Here is a 22559-nt window from a genome sequence, read left to right as displayed (position 1 = left end):
CATCTGCAAACATACCATCTTAGAGGTGTTAAAAAAAAAAAAAAAAAAAATGTAAGTGGTTCATGAAGTTCAATTTTTCCATCACTAGGGAAACCCGAGCTTCCGTCAGCAATTAGTGTGTCAGTTTTTTAAGTTTACCTTCTTTTCCAGCCCGGGAATCTTCATACTTTTCACGTTCGAACATTGTGTGTATTGATTGAAAACAAGTCAACGTGAGTGCTTGTTCCAGGTGTTTAATCTGCAGCACATGGCATGCGATTTTAAAGAATACATGTGATTTTTAAAGCATATGCTTGGTAAGATATTTGCACACTTCCTGAACATTTCCACATCTCCCAAACACAATATCACAATATCTTTGAAAAGCCAGATTCAGATAGCAGAGAGGGGAAAAAAAAGAGCAGAACGAAGTCAAGTCTTCATGTCAAACACGTCAAGTCGTGCTTGCTTGACATTGGCGACTGGCCGCTTGATGTTGTCATTGTTTGGAACTGGCTAAAGAGACAAAACAAAAGCATTTGAATTAAAATCCAGTTTAAAAAAAAAAAAGGTTGACCACTTGCCATATTTGGGCCACACTGAGCAAGAACAGAATGAATTGCTGGTGCACTCAGAGATTGAATTTGTAATCTTGAATTGGTTCCAGAAAATGTTTTTTTTTTTTTTTTTTTTTTTTTGGTGCAAAATATGTAGGCCTACTTAAAAATAGTTTGTTTTTTTTTCAGTGTGCTCAAATACAACCTCAAGAATGTTTTCATACCTTTCCTATAAGATAGCACGCTCCTGGTCTCAGGTAACAATTTATATTAAATCGATAATTAGCGCTTCCTATTGGTGGAGCTGTTCCCTTTAAACAAAACCAAACCAAAAACAAACAATCATCACCTTCTTCCTCAACAGCGACATGTTTAAAGCGCCAATGACGAGCTTCTCACCAAATTGAGTTGCTCATCTTCTGTCAACTGAGGGGTGTCGTCGGCTGAATCCACCGCCGCCACCAACAGGAAAACCTGCAGACACAACAGGAGCACCAACACGCTTTTGGCCATGGCTCACCAAGCTCCACATTGCTGTGAACGACACATCGCTCCTTATATATAGATAAGCCAGCAAGCGAAATAAACACATGCACACTTCCCATCAAAAACAAAAGGCAGCAGTAATAACTTCCTGTTAGTACACTTATGCTGACATCACGAATATGATGACACGTCAACATTTCATTACAATAAGAGGAAACGATCCACAAGAAAACCGTAAAAGTTCATCAATAGTCTTCGATGTTCCAGACAGGTGCTAATATGTTGTGGATGTCAACTCCATAAACTTCACTCGATCAAGAAATACTTGTGAGCGTCAAGGTCCAAAAGTGTGTGCAAAATCTCAAAAGGATAGTTTACTTTCAAGGAAGGGTTATTTTACAGGGGGGTGAATATTTTCAGGAAAAAAATGCTTTTGTTTTTGAGAATGTTTTTATCTTTCTGAGGGGAAAAGTTGTATATGTTTGATCAAGTTATATTTTTCAAGAAAATATTTATTTATTAATATTTATAAAGTTATATTTATTTTAGAAACAGGTATTCTTTGGGGTAAAGTCACCTTTCCGTCTGCTTTTTTTTTAATAGCATACATATTTAAAAAAAAACAAAAAACGATTTTTTTAAAGAAGAAACTTGTATAGTTAAGAGTTTTTTTTTGTTTATGTTTTTTTTAAATGCTGCATTCGAGGATGGTCGGAAGTCGGATATATCAGAGTTGTTTTTTTTCTCAGTTCCAACCTGAAAGCGTTCGAGGCGAAAGTAAACAAACAAAATGGCGGATAGTGATCAATTGTTTTTTATTTCTGTCCTCAAAACTCATTTGGACCTCCAGCAAACTTACCTTTTCGCTAACACGAGCGCGTGCATAACGTCACATCTGCAGACAGAGGGCGCAAAAGTTGAACCTCAACTCAGTCTGAAAGTTATTGGCCAGAGGCTTGCAGGAGTACCCGTTGTGAACAGCTAATGTGTTCATCTGCTAATTAGAAGAGGTACGAGTCATAAATGGTCAAATAAAAAAGCTGTTGTAAATATATTTTGGGGCAAAATCCTACATAGAGCAGCTGAGAGGCCCTCTCTTGTCGCACACTATAATTACGGCTACGGCACTGCACAGAATCGCCATGCGGGTTGGTCAGCTCATACCAAGAATGTAAAGTGATTTACAGTAAAAAGAATCAGCATTTGGAACCCCCCCCCCTCTAATTGGCCCTTTACTGGTGATGCGAATTGGCTCCAGCCCAGCAAGCCTGTTGGTAAAGGCTTGTATGTACATGTTGAGTGTTCTTCAAAAGTAGAACATAACATATTGGATTATTAAATTAAAATGATTTCATTTAGTTTTAGTAATGTGAACATTTGTTTTGAGAAGAGGAAGTGGACCCAATAATGACACAACAGCATGAGAAGGTAAACAAGCTGCATGTCTTCTTTCACCACCCGTAACGCAACCACGGAAAAAAACAAAAACAAAAAAAACATCTTCCTCTCTGTGCTTCAGCAAAGGATGGGAATGGTGACTATAAACCAGTTTCTCAATTCTGGTCCTCGGCCCCCCTAGCCAGCCTGTTTTCCATGTCTCCCAATTCCCAATGCAGCTGATTCCAATGACAGCTAATCAGCCAGCTGGAGAAGCCTGATAACGACCCTCACCTGCGTTGCAATTGGGAGACATGGAAAACAGCTTGGCTAGGGCGGCCTGAGGACCGGAATTGAGAAACACTGCTATAAACTGAACTTTCTCATGTTTACCTTCAACAACATTGTCAAAAAATCTACAAAAGGCAAAACACACCAGCACATCCTATGAAAGGTCTCGATGAGTGCTATCCATTTTAGTGTGATCGCTTGCTCACACAAACAGATTGTGAGATGACACAATGAGTCACATCATCCAAGCCGCAGGTAATTTGTTTATTATTGTAACTTTCCATGCATGCTATGATACAAAATAATATATGTGTAACAAAAAAAAAGGACAAAAATCCTTGATCACTGTGGTCAGCGTCTACCAAAACATGCAATCACTGTAGGATGAGTAGGAGGAGGTGGTGGTGGTGGTGGTGGTGAAGGTAGTGCAACACGGCGGCCTAAAGGCGCCTTGGCAATCAGACAAATAACAGGATTAGCTTTATCAATAGGAGACAAAATGGTGCCGAATAACTTCAATCAATCACCATGTAGCCAGGATAGCCACACCCTCTGGGTCTCCTGCTGCAGTTGGAGTGCCGGTTTTGCTTTTTGAGCCGCCGTGATGTCCGCTCTCTCGCACTCTCCTGCAACACATTCATACAACGTGAATCACAAGTTCCATTTTTTTGACAAGAATATGTATGGTATGTATTTTTTTGATGACATTGTTTCTCTGGGCGGCAGATTGAAAATTTTCCAGAACAGTTTGTCATAATCCCGATAAAGAAAAGGTGCATAATGAAAAAAAAAATAACAAAAAAAAAGCATAAAGATGAGCAAAAATATTGAATTGGGAAGGAAGAATTGACTATTTTTCAAGAGCAAAATATCTTTCTTTTTTTTTTTAGCATAAAAGTCCAAATAGTTTCAATAAAAAAAAAAATGTGCATGTTAAATGCAACAATCAATCACCGGGAAGCCCATCCGACCACATGCTCCAGCTCTCCCGTTGCAATTGGAGTGCCGGTTTTGCTTTTCCAGCCACCGTGATGTCCGCTCTAGCTCACTCCTCTGCAACAAAACCATACAACATGTCAATCACAAGTGCACTTTTTTTTGAGAGGAAAATTATGACTTTTTGATGACGTGCATTTTTTAGGTTTTCTTCAGGCGTAGTTGAAATATTTTACAGAACAGTTTGTCATATTTCCAATTACGCTTTACACATGGAAAACAATTGTATATTAACTAACAAACAAAAAAATTGGAATTAAGCTGAGAACAAAAATGTATAGGAAAGATTTTCTATTTTTCCAGAGTAAAAAATCTTCTTTAACATGAAAGTATTTTCAAGAAAAATATTGCAAAATTTGAGGCTTCTTAAATACGTTTAAAAGAGAAAGAGCAAAAAGTTGATGAAAAGTCATACTAAAAAGTCATAATAAAGGGGCTGTCTGCCGGATTCACTCAGGGAAAATGCACTTTATAAATACAGGATGTACACACTTTAACTTTCTCTCAGTCTACACATCTGTGTTTATGTTAATCTTTGGTGATGATTTCGTCCTATACCTTTCAAATTTCTGCGTGAGTGACTTCACGCAGCTGACACGTTCGCCCAGCCCCGTTGGCGACACGACACCCCACCCGCTCTGCGATTGGCAGGGGTGTAAACACTGTCTTTCCACAGAAACGTCCCGCTGTTTACAAAACAAACACAAAATGGCAAAATACAGGCTGGGGGGTGGTGGGGGTTTAGGACAAAATCACCACCAAAGATGAACATAAACCTAGATGTGTAGACTGAGAGAAAGTTAAAGTGTGTACATCCTGTATTTAAAAAGTGCATTTTCCTGAGTGAATCCGGCAGACTGCGCCTTTAATAATTTTTCAGAGAAAAACAGGGTTGGGGGGGTTTATTTTTATAGGGGGTGGAACATTTTTTAAGAAAAGAAAAAGAAAAAAGAAAATCGGGCTTTTTTTTTTTCTTTTTTTAAAAAGCAAAAAAAAAAAGCTGCGTGTTCTAAATGGAACTCTGTTTAAAAAAAACAAAAATACTTGTGTACTGTATATCTTTGATGAATAATAAGATGCTTGAAAAACATAATAAGATGCTTGAAAAAAAAAAGAAGCTGTAATTATATAAATATTTACATACCGGCTGCGATCCAACGATGCTCATGGCGTGCGTCGACTGCGAGGCCAGCAGCAGCATCTGCTGCACACACAACAGCAACACCAGCACGCGTGTGTCCATGTTGGGCTTTTCGTGCAGCTGACTGAGGATGTCATCTTATATACGCACGGTGCAGATAGCCAGATAGCACGTCCACATATCAGCAAAGTTGTTTGTTTACCCAAATTGCAAAACCCTCTAAAATGTTGTCTTCCCTGGAGCTCCCTAATGAGACGCTGTCTGTTTACACAAGTTTTCTTTGGAAGTCAACACGAGAGGACTGACATGCATGGAAACAAAATACTTCAGTCATGTGCTTTATTTTTGCCTTTGGTTTCTTCTGTGTATTGTATAAAGACAGGGAACCATATTCGGTACACTCAAAAATAGATAACATGCTGCTAAGATGACCTTAAACTGCAGGGGTGGGCAAACCTGGTCCTCGGGGACCAGAGTCCTGCAGATTTTGGAGGTTTCCCTCTTCCAACACAAGCTGATTCCAATCAATAGGATCATTATCAGGCTTATGCAGAGCTTGCTGATGATCTGATCATATATCAATAATCAGCTTAATTAAAGGGAAACTCGAGCAGTGATGGCCCATTTTTCTCTTATAAGCTCTCTTTATGTCTTTTTTTCATCAGGAAAATGACATTATCTTGAATTTTCAATTTCAACAGTTTGTTTTGGAGAAATCAGTAAATAATGAAGTAACTTTTTTTTTTTAGGCTTTGCATCGTAAAGCACTCAGGGCAGACGTAACGACGGTTTTGCCCAGCTCTGCGTATAACGCTTACAACAAAATACTCTTTTGAGCTTTGAACAGACATCGAAACGTTTTCAGGAACAAAACACTGAAGAAAATTCAACCCCACTATGACAGTTTCACTTTGTTTTTCTTAACCGTCTAAACTTTAATGAGAGACTTGAGCAGACATACAGGTTGTTGATGTTCGAAATAAATTATGAAATGGTTCCACGTACCCAATGTGGTGTCCTCACGTACCACATGTATAGAAAATACAATGAATTAAAACATGGACGTGTAATAAACACGTCATTTGAGAACATTTGAAGTGTGACGTTAAATTGCATGCGGATTTACAGAAAGACAAAAGAGGAAGTGGCACCAATAATGACACTAAAGCACAAGAAGGTAAACAAGCTGCATGTCTTCTTTCACCACCTGTAATGCAACCACACATAAAAAAACAAATATCTTCCTTTTTTTTGTTAGTTTCTCACATTTACCTTCAACAAGAAGGAAAAAAAAATAGGGATAGACTGATTATCAGCCGGGCCGATTATCGGTGCCAATATCTGGCATTTTGACAAATATCAATATCTGCCTGTATACAAATTAGTGTTGTTCCTGTACCGTTTTTTGGCTCCCGATACCGATACCGATACCCAGCTTTACAGTATCGGCCGATACCGATACCAGACCGATACTTGAGTTGTTTTTTTTTCCTCAACATGAAAAAGCTGTCCTGCCATTGGTTCAGAGCATTCAAGGGCCAATAGGATAGCTTAGATCGGCATGCAGTGAACATGTCACATATCAGTGAATGTCGCGCGCCAGCAAGATACAAGATGCTGCATCCAAAATCCTATATTAGTACTGGAATTAATGGTATCGGCATGTTACTTGTGAGTAGTCACCGATACCGATACCACTGTTTTAATGCAGTATCGGCACCTCTGCCGATACCAGTATCGGTATCGGAACAACACTAATACAAATCTGAATGCCGATAAAGCTGGTATCGCAAATTTGCTCCATTCACATGCATTTGATGCTCAGTGACATACAGCAACTTTTCATTTATGGATCTATTTAAATTTCCACATCATAAAAAATGATGCTGACACTGGCAACTCCCTGCCCTTTTTATTCTTAAGAATAAAACAAAAATGTTAAAATTAAGAAATTGTGTTGACATTTTGGAAAACTTTATTTAAAAACTTTCGGGAACTATTTACTGGCTTAAGTTTTTAATTTATCTTAACACATGCTGATAAATCTGGAAGCTCCCTGCAATTTTTGTTATAATTTTTAAACAAAGCTATTTTAAGCTATATTTTAAAATTAAAATAAAAAGTACACTTTTAAAATTTTGATGCCAATATTTTCTTTTTTTACTGCAAGTGAATATCGCCTTGAAATATCGGTTTTCATCCTCCTTGACGACTAATATATCGATATGGCTTTATATCGGTCTGTCAAAAATGAAACCTCACCAACTACCACATCCTCTGAAAGATCTCGATGAGCGCTTTCCATATCTGCGATCGCTTGCTCAAAGCGTCTTCATATGATGATATGATGGCCACACAAACATATACTGTGAGATGACACAGCATGCAAGTACACATAGTTCCTTTATTTGTTGTAGCTTTCCATGCATGCTTCAAGATCAAGATGATGCATATGTATGGGTGATTACAATACAACTTGATTATGTTTGGGTTAATGTGATAAACAAGATTTTAAAAAGAGCTTCGAATGCATCGTTTCAAATTGTAGTTAGCGTCTAAAAGACATCTAATCCAAATAATAGGAGTAGTAGTCGTAGTCGGCACTGGCGGTGGCGGAGAAGTTGTGGTATCGAAATCGATAGGCCAACCCTGCTTGGAAAACATACAGATAACACAGTTAGCATCATCGATACGAGACAAATTGGTGACGAATAACGACAATCACCGCCGACGCAGAAGGGCCACACGCTCCGGGTCTCCAGCTGCAGTTGGAGCGCCATTTTTTCTTTTCCAGCCACCATTGTCTCTCTCGCCCCTGAAACACGTTCATACAACACAAGAATCACACTGGCAACATTTTTATTCCAACATTATAAAAAAACAACAACAACAAAAAAACAACAACATACAATTAGGAAATAAATTTACTTAAAGGGAAAGTCAAGTTAAAAATTCACCTTACAATTTGTTCTATGCACCCGCAGTTGTCTAAACAGGACAATTTGATTAAGATTAGATTTTTGGAAAATGAATTAAGAAGTAAAATGGCTCAGGTAATCACAGCTCACCTATTTTCTGGGTCTGGTCATGTGACATTCGCAACCTGAGCCCGTATGCCAGTGATGTCGTTGTTAATCAGCTGCAAGTGGCAAAATGCCCCCCAGGAGATGGATCAAAACGGGTGCATTTTGCTTCTGAATTCATATTCCAAAGATGCAATCTTAATCAGAATGCCACGTTTTGAGTAGTGGGGGCCCGTTGAAATATTTTCCTAGCATGTTTGTCATTATAGAGTTTTATATTTTAAGAAAATGTAGATTTTAAACTAAATAAACCAAGTGTATTTTTTGAAGAGAAAAAATGTTTTGAAAGTAAAACGTAAAATAAAGCATTTTATTTACATATATTTCATGCAATAAATGTATTTTTAAAGAGTAAAATACCATATTTTTAGAATAAAAATTCGCAATATTTTCAAGGGAAAAAATATTTTAAAGACAAATGATTTTTTTTTTAACATAATTAAAAGAAAAAAGTTGATAAAAGTAATTTAAAAAAAAATTTTTACAAGAAAAAAAAGTTCAGTATTTTTGAAAGAAAAACAGGGGAAAAAAATGTCATATTTTTATGGGGGAAAATTTTTTTTAAGTGGAAAAGAAATAGTAAAGTTGTGTATTTTAGAGAAAAAAAATATTGTGGTGGAAATGTCAGGTTTTAAAGAAGTTATTTTGAGAGAAAACAAAAAATACATTTTTCAGAAATAAAATATCTTGAAGGAAAAAATCTGACAAAAATGTAGAGTATTTGATCGAAAATGGTTTGCATTCTTAAGAAAAGGTGTGTGTGTGTTCTGTTGGGAAAAAACATGGAGGCCTCTGTGATGATTAAAAGTCAGAATCTAATTTTTTCTAATCTAATGTAATCTAATCTAATTTGTTTAGAAAAATTGATATATTGTTAATGTTGATTATTGCCTGAAATAAATGAACAAATGAAAAGAAATGTAATATTTTAGCCTTTTCCATCAGGGTCACCAACTTTGTCCACTCTGGGGCATATTCACTAAGAATGCGCTGCGTCCGGCAATAGCGCGAAATATTGCACCACAACTGCACCTGCAGTCTGCGCCCAGTTACCAACCTATTCACTAAGGATATTGCGCTAATCATATACCGGGGCAAACACACTTTTTTTTTTTTATGTACAACTTTTTTTTCAATAAAAAAATACATACCGGCAGTCCAACGATGCTCATGGCGTGCGTCGACTGCGAGGTTGACAGCAGCAGCAGCTGCACGCACAACAGCAACACCAGCACGCGTGTGTCCATGTCGGCCTTTTCGTGCGGCTGACTGAGGATTTCGTCCATCTTATATACGCACGGTGCAGATAGCCAGATAGCCAAATAGCACGTCCGCGCATCATCAGCAAAACGAACGTGTTTGCTTTGTTTACTCAAAGTGCGAGACATCTAAAACGTTATCTTCCTTCGAGCTCCCTAATGAGCCGCGTTCTGTTTACACAAGTTTTCTTTGGAAGTCAACATGAGAGGATTGAAATGACATAAAGTTCTTCGTGTTCCTCGATGTGCTTTATTTTTTCCTCTGTTCTCTTCTCTGTATTGAATAAGGAACAGACAAGGCAAGGAACCATATTAGGTAACCTCAAAAATTGATGCGACACGCTGCTAAGATTAGCTAACTTGAGATTTGCAAAGTTATGAATATCTAAATGTAATGCATGTAATCATGCAAAAGCCATTCATCAACTACAACCAGAAACTTCTCTAGACCGAAGCTCATCTAAGATGGACTGAAGCAAAGTGCAAATGTGTTTTGTGGTCTGACGAAAAATTGTTGGACGTTCTGTGCACTGCACATTATGAAGCATCAAATACGAGAACAGAAATGCTGGACTGTTGAATAGCTGTACAAGAATTCCACCTACTAAGCTTCAACAAGTCGTGTATTTAGTTCATAAATGTTTATTGAATGTGATACAAAACAAAAAGCAAAGAAGGTGATGTCACAACGTGGTAAACATGACCCAGCGCTTTTGGAACGTGTTGCCGCCATAACATTCAAAGTGATTGATTATTTGCGAAAAACAAGTTTAGCAGTTTAAACATGAAATATCTTATCTTTGTAGTGTATTCAATTCAATATAGGTTGAACATGATTTGCACGCATTGTATTCAGTTTTTATTTATGTTTAAGACAACATCCCAACTTCATTGGAATTGTTTGTAAAATGTATTCACGTAAAATAATTTTCTTTTTGCTTTGATTTTTTTTTCCGTGTTGTTGTCTGTCCACTAGTTGTTCTCAGTAAATTCAATTGAGTTGTCTCTATTTTAATATATTTTGATTTTATGTATTTATATCCAATGTTTGATTTGTTTTGATATGTTTTGCTTTGATTATACGTAACCTGACCACTAGTTGTCCTCAGTGAGTTCTTCCTCATGCACTCAGAAGAGATGTGTGTTTATGTTTTGTTTTTTTTTGTTTTTTTTTAGGGGGTGATATCACATCATGGGGAACATTTGCTGGATTTTTACTAGTGTTATTCCGATACTGTTTTTTGGCTCCCGATACCGATACCGATACCCAGCTTTGCAGTATCGGTCGATACCGATACCATACCGATACCTATTTTTTTTCCCCCTCAACATGAAAATGCTGTCCTGCCATTGGTTCAGAGCATTCAAGGGCCAATAGGATCTCTTAGATGGGCATGCAGTGAACATGTCACATACCAGTGAATGTCGTGCACGAGCAGGACGCAAGATGCTGCATCCAAAATCCTATATTAGTGTTGGAATTAATGGTATCGGCATGTTAGTTGTGAGTAGTCACCGATACCGATACCACTGTTTTAATGCAGTATCGGCACCTCTGCCGATACCAGTATCGGTATCGGAACAACACTAGTTTTTAGTATCATTGTGGGGATATTTTGGTGGTCCCCGTTAGTTCAGACCTCATTTTGAGGGTCAAGACTTGGTTTTAGAGTTCAGATTTTAATTGGGTTTTGGTTTGGGTTAAGGTAAGGTTAACAATTATCAGTTGGTTAAGGTTAGTGTAAGGGACTAGGAAATACATGATGTCAATAAGACGTCCCCACTACGAATTATGAGCTAGTGTCCGTGTGTGCGCATGCGTGTTTCCACCTTAATCCGATTTTTCCTCATTATTTATTTCTGCTTACAAAACGTGTGTGTTCTTGAGCTGGAGCCACGTGTCTTATCAAGATTAGAGCAGGGGACGCGAGGGCCATGCGTGGCCCGCCTTGCACTTTGTTACCAGAAGCCATCAAAACATTCCACAAGTGCTCATCTCACACATGTTTTCTTCTCACGTGAATGATGACCCTGGTACAATGGGAGGCAATACACTGCATCCGGCACCCGTGAGTGAGTCGGGAAGGCGGCCAGACAAAACAAACGGGTTGTTACGTAAAAGACTATTGTCCCCACCTAAGATTTGTACGGCAGCGTACTTGACATCATCAGCTCATTCCTGCTACTTTATTGTGCAAAGTGATTTAGGTGGAGGAAGCTTATCCTTATTTTCTTCTTTTTTTCTGGAGAAGGATTAGAGAAGCAGGGCGGTCCTCAACTCGTACTGTACTGCTACACTTTCTCATAGTGGGAATAACACTTTTGGGCTCGTGACTTGTATTTTACATGCTTATAGTTTCAAAATAAGACTTCTAAAAAAAACATTTGCTTTCTTCTCTGTTCTGACAGCAACTTGGTAAGTCCATATAGGCTACAGGACCTAAAATATTTCTGTCCTAATCCCAGAGTGTATTTAAACCGTATTGACATTTGAATTGCTATCCGCAACATGTATTACACTTTTTTAAATTTCTATTTTTACTTTAATTAAATTAGTTATTTTCTTTATCGTGAAAAAGATTCACTGTCGAAATATGTCTGTGTTTCAGCAAGCAATTAATGATATTCATAAGATGGGAATTTGAAAACATTTTCAACTGTTTTTATTTAAATTAATTTATTCATTATATTCTGTGCGTTTATACATTTTAGTTTAGTTTTATTTTAAGGTATTTATTGTATTTACTGTAATTCACATTTGGTATTTCAAAGCATATATTTTATTTTTGTAATGTTATATATTATTATTTAATGAGTTTACTAATTGGTTTAATAATTGGTATTCCTTTTTTAATTTAATTTAACTTAATTTGAATATATATATATATATATATATATATATATATATATATATATATATATATATATATATATATATATATATATATATATATATATATATATATATATATATATATATATATATATATATGTATGTATGTGTATATATATATATATATATATATATATATATGTATGTATGTGTATATATATATATGTATGTATGTGTATATATATATATATATATATGTATGTATGTGTATATATATATATATATATATATATATATATATATATATATATATATATATATATGTATATATATGTATGTATGTGTATATATATATATATATATATGTATATATATGTATGTATGTGTATATATATATATATATATATATATATATATATATATATATATATATATATATATATATATATATATATATATATATATATATATATATATATATATATATACATGACTTTTGGTACTTTTCTGTAGTATATAAACTGTTCTGTGTGAGTAGGTTACATGCGCAACATAAAAAAACTATGACTTTTCAATATTAATCTTGATTTTATTTATTTATTTATGTATTTATTTTATTTCCAAAGTCCGTCCATTTTCCCATGCATGCTCTTGTTGCGATGGCGACAGCGGGCTGAGCAAACGTTCCAGCTCGTGCGCGATGGGCCGCAAGTTGGATCTGTCGGGCCTAAGTGACAACGAGGCCGAACACGTGCTGCAGGTGGTGCAGCGCGACATGAAGCTGCGCAAGAAAGAGGAGGAGCGACTCAGGTGAGCGCATGCGCTCGCTTCACACCGATTGGCTCGCAACCTCCCTCCTCCCTTGCAGCTCTCACATCTTGCACACGTCAGTTAGAATCAGAGCAAGAACTGTTTTGGGACCATTAAAAACTTGACCCAAAATTTGATTTCTCCAGGCCAATCAAAGTGATTTGTGCTCCCGACTCCCGAGTGTAGAAAATGTCACTACTAGATGTCGATTCTACAGTGACTCAGAGAGACCCCACTGTGCAAGACTGCCATCAATGAGTGCTGGCAGGGGTGAACAAACTTTTTCCACTGAGGGCCACATACAGAAAAATAGAAAGCTGCAAGGGCCACTTTGATTTTTTTAAAAGTTATTTATTAACACATTCATTGCCAGACCAGCAAACAAAAATGCATCATTTGACGTCTTTTTCCGTCAATGGCAGTGAATGAGTTAAACATGGTAAAAATAGGCGATGCAATTATAAATTGTTGATATAATGTGCAGTTACTTATTGAAAACTGCTTACGGTCACAAGGCAAATAGTGACCCCTGTGTGCCACTATAATAGCTATGCCTCTCCACTGAGCAGCAGCTGATCCCAACTTGACATTCTGAACCACAACTAGAACAATTGGTCGTCAACTGAACACACTTAACTCATTCACTCCCAGCCATTTTCACAGAAGCAGTCCCGTTCGCTCCCGGCTGTTTTACTAGATTTTGAATGATTTTGCAAGGCCCACAGAATATTGTGTTCGATTGCTATAAAAGCATGGAATCTATCAAAAGAAAGATTAAAGTCTCTTCTTTCATCAGGAAAAAAAGTATGTTTAAGTTTTGCAGCAATTAGCATTAGAAGAGTGCTAAATTTCATCAGTTTTCACAAATCTATTCAAAATTGTAATTGAGCATTTTTTTCTAGATGGCCTTGGTTGATCTCCTTTGCTCTGCTGCCACCTGCTGGCCGTTTGTGTAATAACTACCACTTCTGCAAACGTTCTTTGCAGTTGAGAGGCTGCATCAAAGCCTTATGTATGCTCGAGCATAAAAAAACAAAACAAAAAAACGTATAAATACGTCTTTGGGACACTTAAAACATTAAAAATATATATATATTTACACGTTATTGGGAGCAAATGCGTTAAGAACCCTTAATCTAATGTGATCTTTTCACAAATTGTACCTTGACACTAAGCAACAAGTGGATGAAACTATTTTTATTTCTGAGACTGAATTATTAGCTGCAAATTTCTGTCTTTGCACAGCTAGAAATGTTTAATCCACCCTTTTTTTTTTAAACAGCATTGAAAAATTATTTTTAGTATTTGCCGCGGGCCGCAAATGGCCCCCGGGCCGTAGTTTGGACACGGCTGGGCTAGTGGGAGTGAGCTGGAGTCATAGGCCAGAGTGGCTAACGAGCAGTTAGCGGGAGAAGCTAGTTTGAAAAACAGCTCCTAAAAGCTTGCAAGAGCAAAGCAACAAGTGTCTGGAGCCAAAATCACAGGACTCACGACGACCGTCTGCTGGTAGCCGTGGAAGCTAATAAGTGGCGGTCGACGCATTGGCTCCGACACAAAAGCTGCAAGTGCCACGAAGGCTAACTACGTTATCTGTAGCAGGATGATGGTGGCAAAAAATAATGGCCTCCTGTAAGGACTGCATGACCTATGGAACATAAATAGCGATTACTAGACCTGTGATTACATTAAAAAAAAAAAAAAAAAAAAAAGATGTGAATAACTTTTTTTTTTTTTTTTTGCATATTATTAACATCAATACAGCGGCATGGTGGCTGACTGGTTAGAACGTCCCCCCCAGTTCTGAGGACTCCGGTTCGAGTCCAGGCTCTGGCCTTCCTGGGTGGAGTTTGCATGTTCTCACCGTGCCTGCATGGGTCTTCTTCGAGTACTCCGGTCTCCTCCCACATTCCAAAGACATGCATGGCAGGTTAATTGGGTGCTCCGAATTGTCCCTAAGTGTGCTTGTGTGTGTGGATGGTTGTTCGTCTCTGTGTGCCCTGCGATTGGCTGGCAACCAGTCCAGGGTGTACCTGGACTGCCCAAAGCCATTTGAGATAGGCTCCAGCAGCGACCCTTGTGAGGAATAAGCGGTCAAGAAAATGGATGGATGGATTAAAATCAATTGTGGGTTTTTTAAATGAAAGAATTTGTTCACCACTAGATGGTGATGGTGATGGTGATGTTAAATGTTAAACACTGTCCTTTTAGATTAATAAAAAAAATGTATATAGAATGATGCCCTGCGATTGGCTGGCAACCAGTCCAGGGTGTCCCCCGCCTACTGCCCAGAGCCAGCTGAGATAGGCGCCAGCAGCCCCCGCGACCCTTGTGAGGAATAAGCGGTCAAGAAAATGGATGGATGGATGTATATAGAATGAGTTAAAAGTGACAAATGTTCTTAGTAAAATTGAAACTTTTGTAAATAATTTAAAAAAAACACACATAAAAGATTTAGGTATAAAAGCTGCAGGTTCAGGCACCGTTTTTGAAAACATAAAATTGAGCCAAAATGGATGCTATATACCGGTCCTCACTATATAACCATCTAACCACCATCCAAACAATTAGCAAGTAAATATGAAAATCTAAGATGTGTATTTTTATCATTTGTAATACATTTAATTGTAAAATGACTGCATTTATTGTTTTCATAATTATTTCAATGGATGTGTCCTTCTCGGGCTTTCCTTGCTTGTGTTTATTCATGCCTCCTTTCCCTTTCTGCAGCCGAGAGATTATGAAACCATCCTAATTGAAATCTAATCTAAATCTGAATCAAATTCTAACCTACCAGTATGTTATTAGTGTGGGCTCCATTTCATTCCGAGCCTTGCAAAGATTATAAAACAGACGATCCAAATGGCAAACAGGAAGCCACAGCCCTTTCCTGTTGTTTCTTCATCACTGACAAATCATACGTCTCCAACACTTTACTAAAGACTGCCCCCTCGTGGCCATCTGGCACAATGCAGCTTCAAGTCTTTATCAAGGCCTTCTCAGACTGAAAACTGTCCCACTGGCACCAACTTGCAAAATTGCTCTGAGTACTTTTTTGTTGTTGTTGTTGTTGACTGAGTTGTGTCACATCAGAGGAGTTATAATTAGTGTTGTTCCCATACTGTTTTTTGGCTCTCGATACCGATAATGATACCCAGCTTTGCAGTATCGGCCGATAGGATTTAAGGGCCAATAGGATATCTTAGATCAGCAAGCAGTGAACATGTCACATACCAGTGAATGTCGTGCACCAGCAAGACACAAGATGCTGCATCCCAAATTATATATTTGCGTTGGAATTAATGGTATCGGCATGTTACTTGTGAGTAGTCACCGATACTGATACCACTGTTTTAATGCAGTATCGGCACCTCTGCCGATACCAGTATCAGTATCGGAACAACACTAGTTATACAGTGTTCCCTCGTTTTCCGCTGGGGTTAGGTTCCAAAAAATACCCGCAATAAATGAAATCCGCAAAGTAGTTCGCTTTATGTTTTACAACTCTTAAAATAAATGTTTGAAGGCTCTAAAATCCCCGACCGCACAATTTATACACTTTTCTCATTGAGGCATTTACATGTTCTCACATTTCTCTCTTGTTCAAACATTGATAATGTTCAAAACTTCATAAATTTGATAAAAATGGGTATATTACTGTAAAAAAAATATATGCAAAATTGCACTTAAAAAAAAATCGGCGATACAGCTAGAAAAGTGAACCGCGTTATAGCGAGGGAAGACTGTAATGCACGACCTTTTCTGCTAAAGCTGAACTTGAGCACCATTTGCCTGCTTCGCACACACTCATTTGCTCCACTAGCAAACTGGGAAAAAAAAAAAAAAAAAAAACCGAAAGCAATTTGATTGGACGTCATGTCCCGTGACTTTATCCGTTAAAGCTGAACTTGCTCACCATTTACCTTCCTTGAAAATGCACCACCTTTTTCCACTTCTAAGGCTGTTTTAAAAAAATCCTTCGATTGGCTACATCATGTTGCGCGGGAGAATTTAACGCGCAACCTTTTGTGTCGATGCAGCACCTCGCACAACACCTGCTCTGAATGTCGAACGACATCACAAGTTAGCGCTGAACTTGGAACTCCTCTTGCCTCTCTCGCCGCCTCATCTCCCTCTTTAAAATCTACTCTCATGTGTTGTCGTGTCCAAATCCTCCGTGCTCTCCCTCCTCCTCCTCCCCCCCGCACAGCGAGCTGAAGCAGGCGCTGGACGAGGAGGGCAGTCGCTGCCTGCTGCTGTCCCGCCAGCAATACTTCAACCGGCGCTGCTGCATCCGCTGCTGCGCGCCCTTCGGCTTCCTGCTCAACCCCAAGCGTCAGTGTCGCGACTGCCTGTACAACGTGTGCAAGGCCTGCAGGCTGTACAGCAAGGCCGACAAAGCTTGGCTCTGCTGCGCCTGCCAGAGGAGCAGGTAAGCGATGACTCGGACGCCGGCGCGGTGTGCGCGTGCGCGCATGCGCGCCTGCATGCGTGCGTGACCTCAGCGCATATTAATTCGGTCTTTGGCCTCTGCTGCAGAAATGGATTTAGAATTTATTACAACCGACTCAGTCAGTAGGATAAACAGCACCATTTTGTTGTTTTGTTTATTGTACGTTCACATTTTCCATCTAGATAAAAATGTGATTGTTTTAGTGATCGATTAATCTGTTATTTTGTTGAAAAATTGCTCCATCAAAAAAATTATATATCTTCATAAAAAAATGTACAGTGTAGAAGACAAACTAATTATGTTGTGGTCTGCACGCAACATGTGAGAAAATAGACAAAAATGTGGATCAATTGTTTCCAAATTAAAAGCAAATGTTTTATTATTTATCAGTCGGTTGGAGAACAACATAAATCTGAGAATATTTAATGATTACAAGCCAAGATTCTGATGATTTGGGGAATTTTTAATTCACAAAAGTATCAAAATGATTAATTGATGATCAAAAACAGTGATCAATTTTACAATTGATTAGTTGTTGATTAATCATTGCAGTTCTATTTTTTATTTTATTTTATTTATTTTTTTTATCATGAGAAACAATTACAAAGGTGCCTTCATGAGATACGAGTGACCTTACTTCTTACTTTCAATATATGAGGCTATTTGTTGCATTTTTATTTTTTTTTGCTTTGACTTGCAAGTGCAAACTTGAGATATGAGCACTATATGGTGGCAGTGTCAGATACAATAATGACTAAATAATAAAGTGGCTCCAAGCTGCTCACTGCCACCTTTAGGTTCCTGTTCGGGATAGGCGAGCACCAATACCAGTATTGGTATCGGGCCGATACCAGTGTCAGTATTTTGCAATCAGAAAGTAGAAATCAGAAGAATAGAATAGAAAATGTATTTATTAATTTCATGCAATTTTAAGGGGAAATGCTATATTAGGATTTGTAGGTCATTCTTTAAAATGATCTGTCATTGTTTTTTTTTGTGGAACTTTTATATATCAAAAGTACGAGTGGTATCAGTACTTGGTATTGGTATCGGTGACTACTCAAGAGTTGAGTATAGCTATCGGTCTAATAAAAAGTAGCATGGAAAACTAAACATCCAAACTAAAACTAAACTGCCAAACTAAACATCAAAGAGAATTACACCTTGTGTTTTTTTTTAACATCTACTTAGTCTCCACCTGCATATGCACCATAGACACAAGAACTAACAATTAGCATCTACAGTATGTAGATGTAGTTATTGCACATTTTCTCCTTTTTTTTTTTTTACACATGAATCAATTCATTACGTGCCTTTCAGGCACACTTTCAAGTTTGCGACCATGCGTAACTTGGAAATTCATGCCAAAGAGGCGCGATTCGGTCAAGTCTAATTGTAGCCCTTAATTCCCAGATTGAGGCATTTTCATGAGATCCATTTTGAAAATATGTCACACTTTGCATGTGAGATTTGCATTCACTTTTTACAAATTTGATAAAAATATGTTATGTGTGACCTCACTAGTCTAAACATGACATTCTGATGAATATTTATCAATTTTTATCAATATCAGAAGGCGGCCATTTTGACACTTGCTGTCGAGTGAAGATGACATCACAGTTGCGTAGGTCTCAGGTAACAACCAATCACAGCTCAGCTTCAAAAAACAGGTGAGCTGTGATTGGTCATTGCCTGAGCCCTGAAAACTGTGATGTCATCTTCAGTTGGCAGCCAATGGCAAAATGGCCGCCTTCAAAAATTGATAAAAACGGCTGGATTTTGCTGCATAACTCACTTCCACAAATGGAATATTAATCAGAATGTCATGTTTGGACTAGTGAGGTCACATATAACACATTTCTGTCAAGAAATGTTTAAGGTTGACTTCCTCTTCAATAAATCCAATACAAGACATTTCGTCAGAAAACCTTGCTCATTACTTAATGTTTTAGGAGATGGTGCAAATTGAGAGTTGACCAGGTTGCCAAGCAACGCACTGCACACTTGGTGCATCAAAACAAACAACAACAAAAACTACTTTGTGTAACTCACGGCCCATTATTACATTGACTGTATAGTTTGTGGCTGGCGTTTCAACTCCAATTTTTTTTTTTTTTTTTTTTTACCAATTAATATAATATAATGGCACATAGTGTATACAGCTGTTGGTCAGTTGGTAGATTGGACACGTGTGCCCCCGTTCCGTCCGCACATCGGTACAAACCATTTCATGAATGTGCATAACACTTGAGTCAATGGGAGAACCGGCGGAGGCGACTTAAGCACCCGGTTGCTTCCCAGCGTTCTTGGAGAATCGTCGGTGAACATGGTGGCGTGTCTTTCAGGTTGTTAAAGAAGCAGTCACTGGATTGGTTCTACACGCACGTGAAGGGACGCTTCAAGCGCTTCGGCAGCGCCAAAGTGCTGAAGACCATCTACAGGAGACACTTGGCCGAGCACAGTCCAGTTTCCGAGCTCACAGGTACGCTTCCGCTGTCTTGAGCGGGAATGCTGGTCTTTATGAGAGGGGCGGGGGGGGGCGGGAGTAATAAGGATTAAACTCGCATAACTTCTGCAGATTACTCGGAGCGCTGCCGGATTCCCATTTTAGTTGCTTCTTTGTTTGTTTTTGACCTCATGTGGTGCGTTGAAATGAGAAATGCAAAGTTCGCTGGTGCGGCTTTGTCTTCAACATCCAGTTCTGCCTTGAGATACAAGTGATTCGACTTATGAGTTTGTTGATGATGTTTTTTTGTTTTGTTTTGTTTTTTTTGCTCAGTGAACTCAGTTCAACCATCTTCACAACAAGAATCCATTAGCAGATGTGAACAATTATTCCCAAAAGAATCTTACAGCTGTTTATTGCCATCACCAGTTGGAATTTACTGTCAAACTAGACATAATGCTAATGCTAATGCTAACTAGCATCTATGTTGCGGTGCTATTACCCTTCAACAGATTGAGCACAGTGCTGCAACACATGTAGCCAGACAATATAACTACTTACTAGGGATGTTCGATACCACTTTTTTTCAGACCGATACCGATACTCAGATCTTCAGTACTCACCGATGCCGATACCAAATGCCGATACCAGTAGTACATTTTGACAATTAACATTCACTGCCTTTGACAAGTATACTTGTCAATTGTATTTTTTAGAGCGGTGCTAAATGGGGGCGAATCTGAGCATGCTCCACTGTAAATATCAAACTTGGAAACAACTTTACTGATGCCCAACCACCGGTAGATGACATCATTGCCCCATTTTATAGGAAATAAACACAGTTTCAGAGTCCATGGGAGAAATGGCTGTATTTTGGCAAACCTACATTTTTCTGCTGTCAATTATAAAAGAACGGGACGGGACAAAAAGTAGGGAGTCTATTCTGTTATCTGGTAGATTCGGTTTATATATAATTATTGAATGTAATATCACGTGAGTATTGGAAATGTAAAAATTTTCTATAATGACTGGCAGTGAATGAGTTAAAAAAAAAATCACTAAAAGATATTTTTAAACAAATATATTTCCTTTAATTTTGACAACAAAAAAAACAGCACAGTCACTCTTCAATAGTCTTAACGCTCAAAATAAAACACAAAAATGCTCTTTTAGTTTAAGATTCACAATTTTGAAGTATTTCCAAACCGGTGAAGTTTTGGTGAAAAACTGCTGCAAGCTAGCGCCAGTTACAGGCAAGGAGGACTCACTTAACGTCTTCCCCCTCTGCCATCGCTCGCTCGTATTCGTCTGCGTCACGAGTACTCGAGTACTTGAAAAAAGGCTGGTATCGGCCCGATACCGATACCTGGTATCGGTACTCGCCCATCCCTACTACTTACATTTATATATTCTTTATCCTCTGTGAATATCAACTAATATGAGTGCCGTACTGATGAACTGAGAGGAGTTGAGGTGTCTCAATGAACAGTATATCCATCTGTCTGGCTTATATTGCCCACAGTTGGCCAAGGCAGGCACACCAGAAAGAGCAACAGAATGCCAATTAAATTGTTGCAGTGTGACAAATACTGTTTAATTATTTTTAAAATCTAATCTAATTGTCATGACTCTGTTTTTATAGAGTGCAATTTCCTCATTAAAAAAACACAAATAATGTGTTTTCTTTGGAGGGGAAGCTGGAATGGATTCATGATATGTGTTAATTTTATTGAGAAAAGATGATTTGAGATAAGAGTGCTTTCATTTACGGAACAAATTAATCTCCACTGTATATGCCAATATATGGTTAATAATACAGTAAATACTTTGCAGATTTGTCTGAGTCTGTTGCAACGTAATCCCTGCAATAAACGAGGGATTACGCTAATGACATGCCATTGCGCTAACTTGTGTCATTTCTCTCCGCTAGCCAGTAAATACTAAAACCAGTTCACATCACGTAAAGTAATGGACAATATTTACACTCACTTGCCAGTTCACTAAACTAAACCTGTCAATTGACTGTAACAACGTGCATTCAGTTGTCTGTTCTTTGTATTTACTGGCTCGGGCCAAACAAGGAATTGCATTCAAATCGACATTGCGATGTCGTACAATTTCCAAATAGCACCATGACACAGCATGCACAGCATCGAAGTGTGTCCAGTCTATTTGATGTGGCTGGTTGGACCCCTCCTCCCTCCCTCCCCACCCGCCGCAAACGTGATTGGGAGCGACCCGGTGTTCTGTTGTGACCCGGCGACCGGTAATACCACACACGAAGCTGAGCTAATGCTCTTACGTAAGCACAAACGGCCGCATTGTTGCATGAATATTGACATGACGTGGTCGGAGCTCAAAGCTTTTTTAGAACTCCCTCGCTCACGACCCCCAAACCCTCCGAGAATTCGGCTCATTCGTGGCCCGGAGGCAGATAACAACAACTCGTTCTCATTTTTCTCCAGATTGAAAATGTGTATTTGTGTGTTGCAGAGGGAAGTACCTACGAGGAGAGCATCTGCAATGACGGCAGCGTCTGTGGCAGTGACTCCGCCTTCTACAGACAAACTGAAGGTGACCAATGGCCATATGGCAACGTTCATCACTGGAAAACAAAATCTGATTTCAAATCTAAATCATGCTGAAAGTGTACCACACTAAACCTACCAGTTCCCTGCATTTACATACCGAAAGACACTTCAATGCCCTAAACTGGAAGCTCATCGTGCAGATCCACCAGTCCACTGCGCTAATGTGAAAATTCACTGCATTAATGTCACACTGCATTGTCGTCATGTAACCAGGCAAAGTCACTGCACTAAACTGGAATTCTCTAGATTATTTGTAGTGG

The 22559-nt window shown here is 38.3% G+C and overlaps 2 protein-coding genes and 2 long non-coding RNA genes across 7 annotated transcripts in view; 1 reads left to right on the top strand and 3 right to left on the bottom strand.

Moving 5' to 3' along the window:
* Positions 1-217: 217 nt before the first annotated feature.
* LOC144018437 (uncharacterized) lies at positions 218-1134 on the bottom strand. The gene is made up of 3 exons (XR_013283438.1): positions 936-1134; positions 761-847; positions 218-495 (listed from the first exon to the last, which is right to left on the bottom strand). It is a non-coding gene; the product is annotated as an uncharacterized LOC144018437 (long non-coding RNA).
* Positions 1135-2935: 1801 nt separating this feature from the next.
* On the bottom strand, positions 2936-4930 carry LOC144018326 (uncharacterized). The gene is made up of 4 exons (XM_077520492.1): positions 4831-4930; positions 3645-3743; positions 3218-3316; positions 2936-3140 (listed from the first exon to the last, which is right to left on the bottom strand). The coding sequence occupies exons 1-4, from the start codon at positions 4927-4929 to the stop codon at positions 3042-3044; spliced, it is 396 nt and encodes a 131-aa protein (XP_077376618.1). The 5' UTR covers position 4930; the 3' UTR covers positions 2936-3041.
* Positions 4931-7211: 2281 nt separating this feature from the next.
* LOC144018224 (uncharacterized) lies at positions 7212-9184 on the bottom strand. The gene is made up of 3 exons (XR_013283414.1): positions 9062-9184; positions 7553-7642; positions 7212-7476 (listed from the first exon to the last, which is right to left on the bottom strand). It is a non-coding gene; the product is annotated as an uncharacterized LOC144018224 (long non-coding RNA).
* Positions 9185-11408: 2224 nt separating this feature from the next.
* Positions 11409-22559, top strand: part of myripa (myosin VIIA and Rab interacting protein a) — a 21212-nt gene continuing 10061 nt past the window's right edge. For 2 of the 4 annotated variants that reach the window (XM_077522910.1, XM_077522892.1), the window contains exons 1-5: positions 11409-11585; positions 12629-12812; positions 17020-17241; positions 19608-19744; positions 22202-22282. In XM_077522910.1, coding sequence (XP_077379036.1) covers positions 12703-12812; positions 17020-17241; positions 19608-19744; positions 22202-22282 — 550 coding nt within the window. In that variant the 5' untranslated portion in view covers positions 11409-11585; positions 12629-12702. The remainder of the gene's footprint in view (positions 11586-12628; positions 12813-17019; positions 17242-19607; positions 19745-22201; positions 22283-22559) is intronic. The other 2 variants (XM_077522900.1, XM_077522918.1) reach the window with 2 other exon arrangements.

Source organism: Festucalex cinctus, chromosome 1 (genome assembly GCF_051991245.1).
Source record: "Festucalex cinctus isolate MCC-2025b chromosome 1, RoL_Fcin_1.0, whole genome shotgun sequence".
Lineage (NCBI taxonomy): Eukaryota > Metazoa > Chordata > Actinopteri > Syngnathiformes > Syngnathidae > Festucalex > Festucalex cinctus.
Note: the sequence above shows the minus strand (reverse complement) of the source record. Positions and strands in the feature narration are given on the sequence as shown.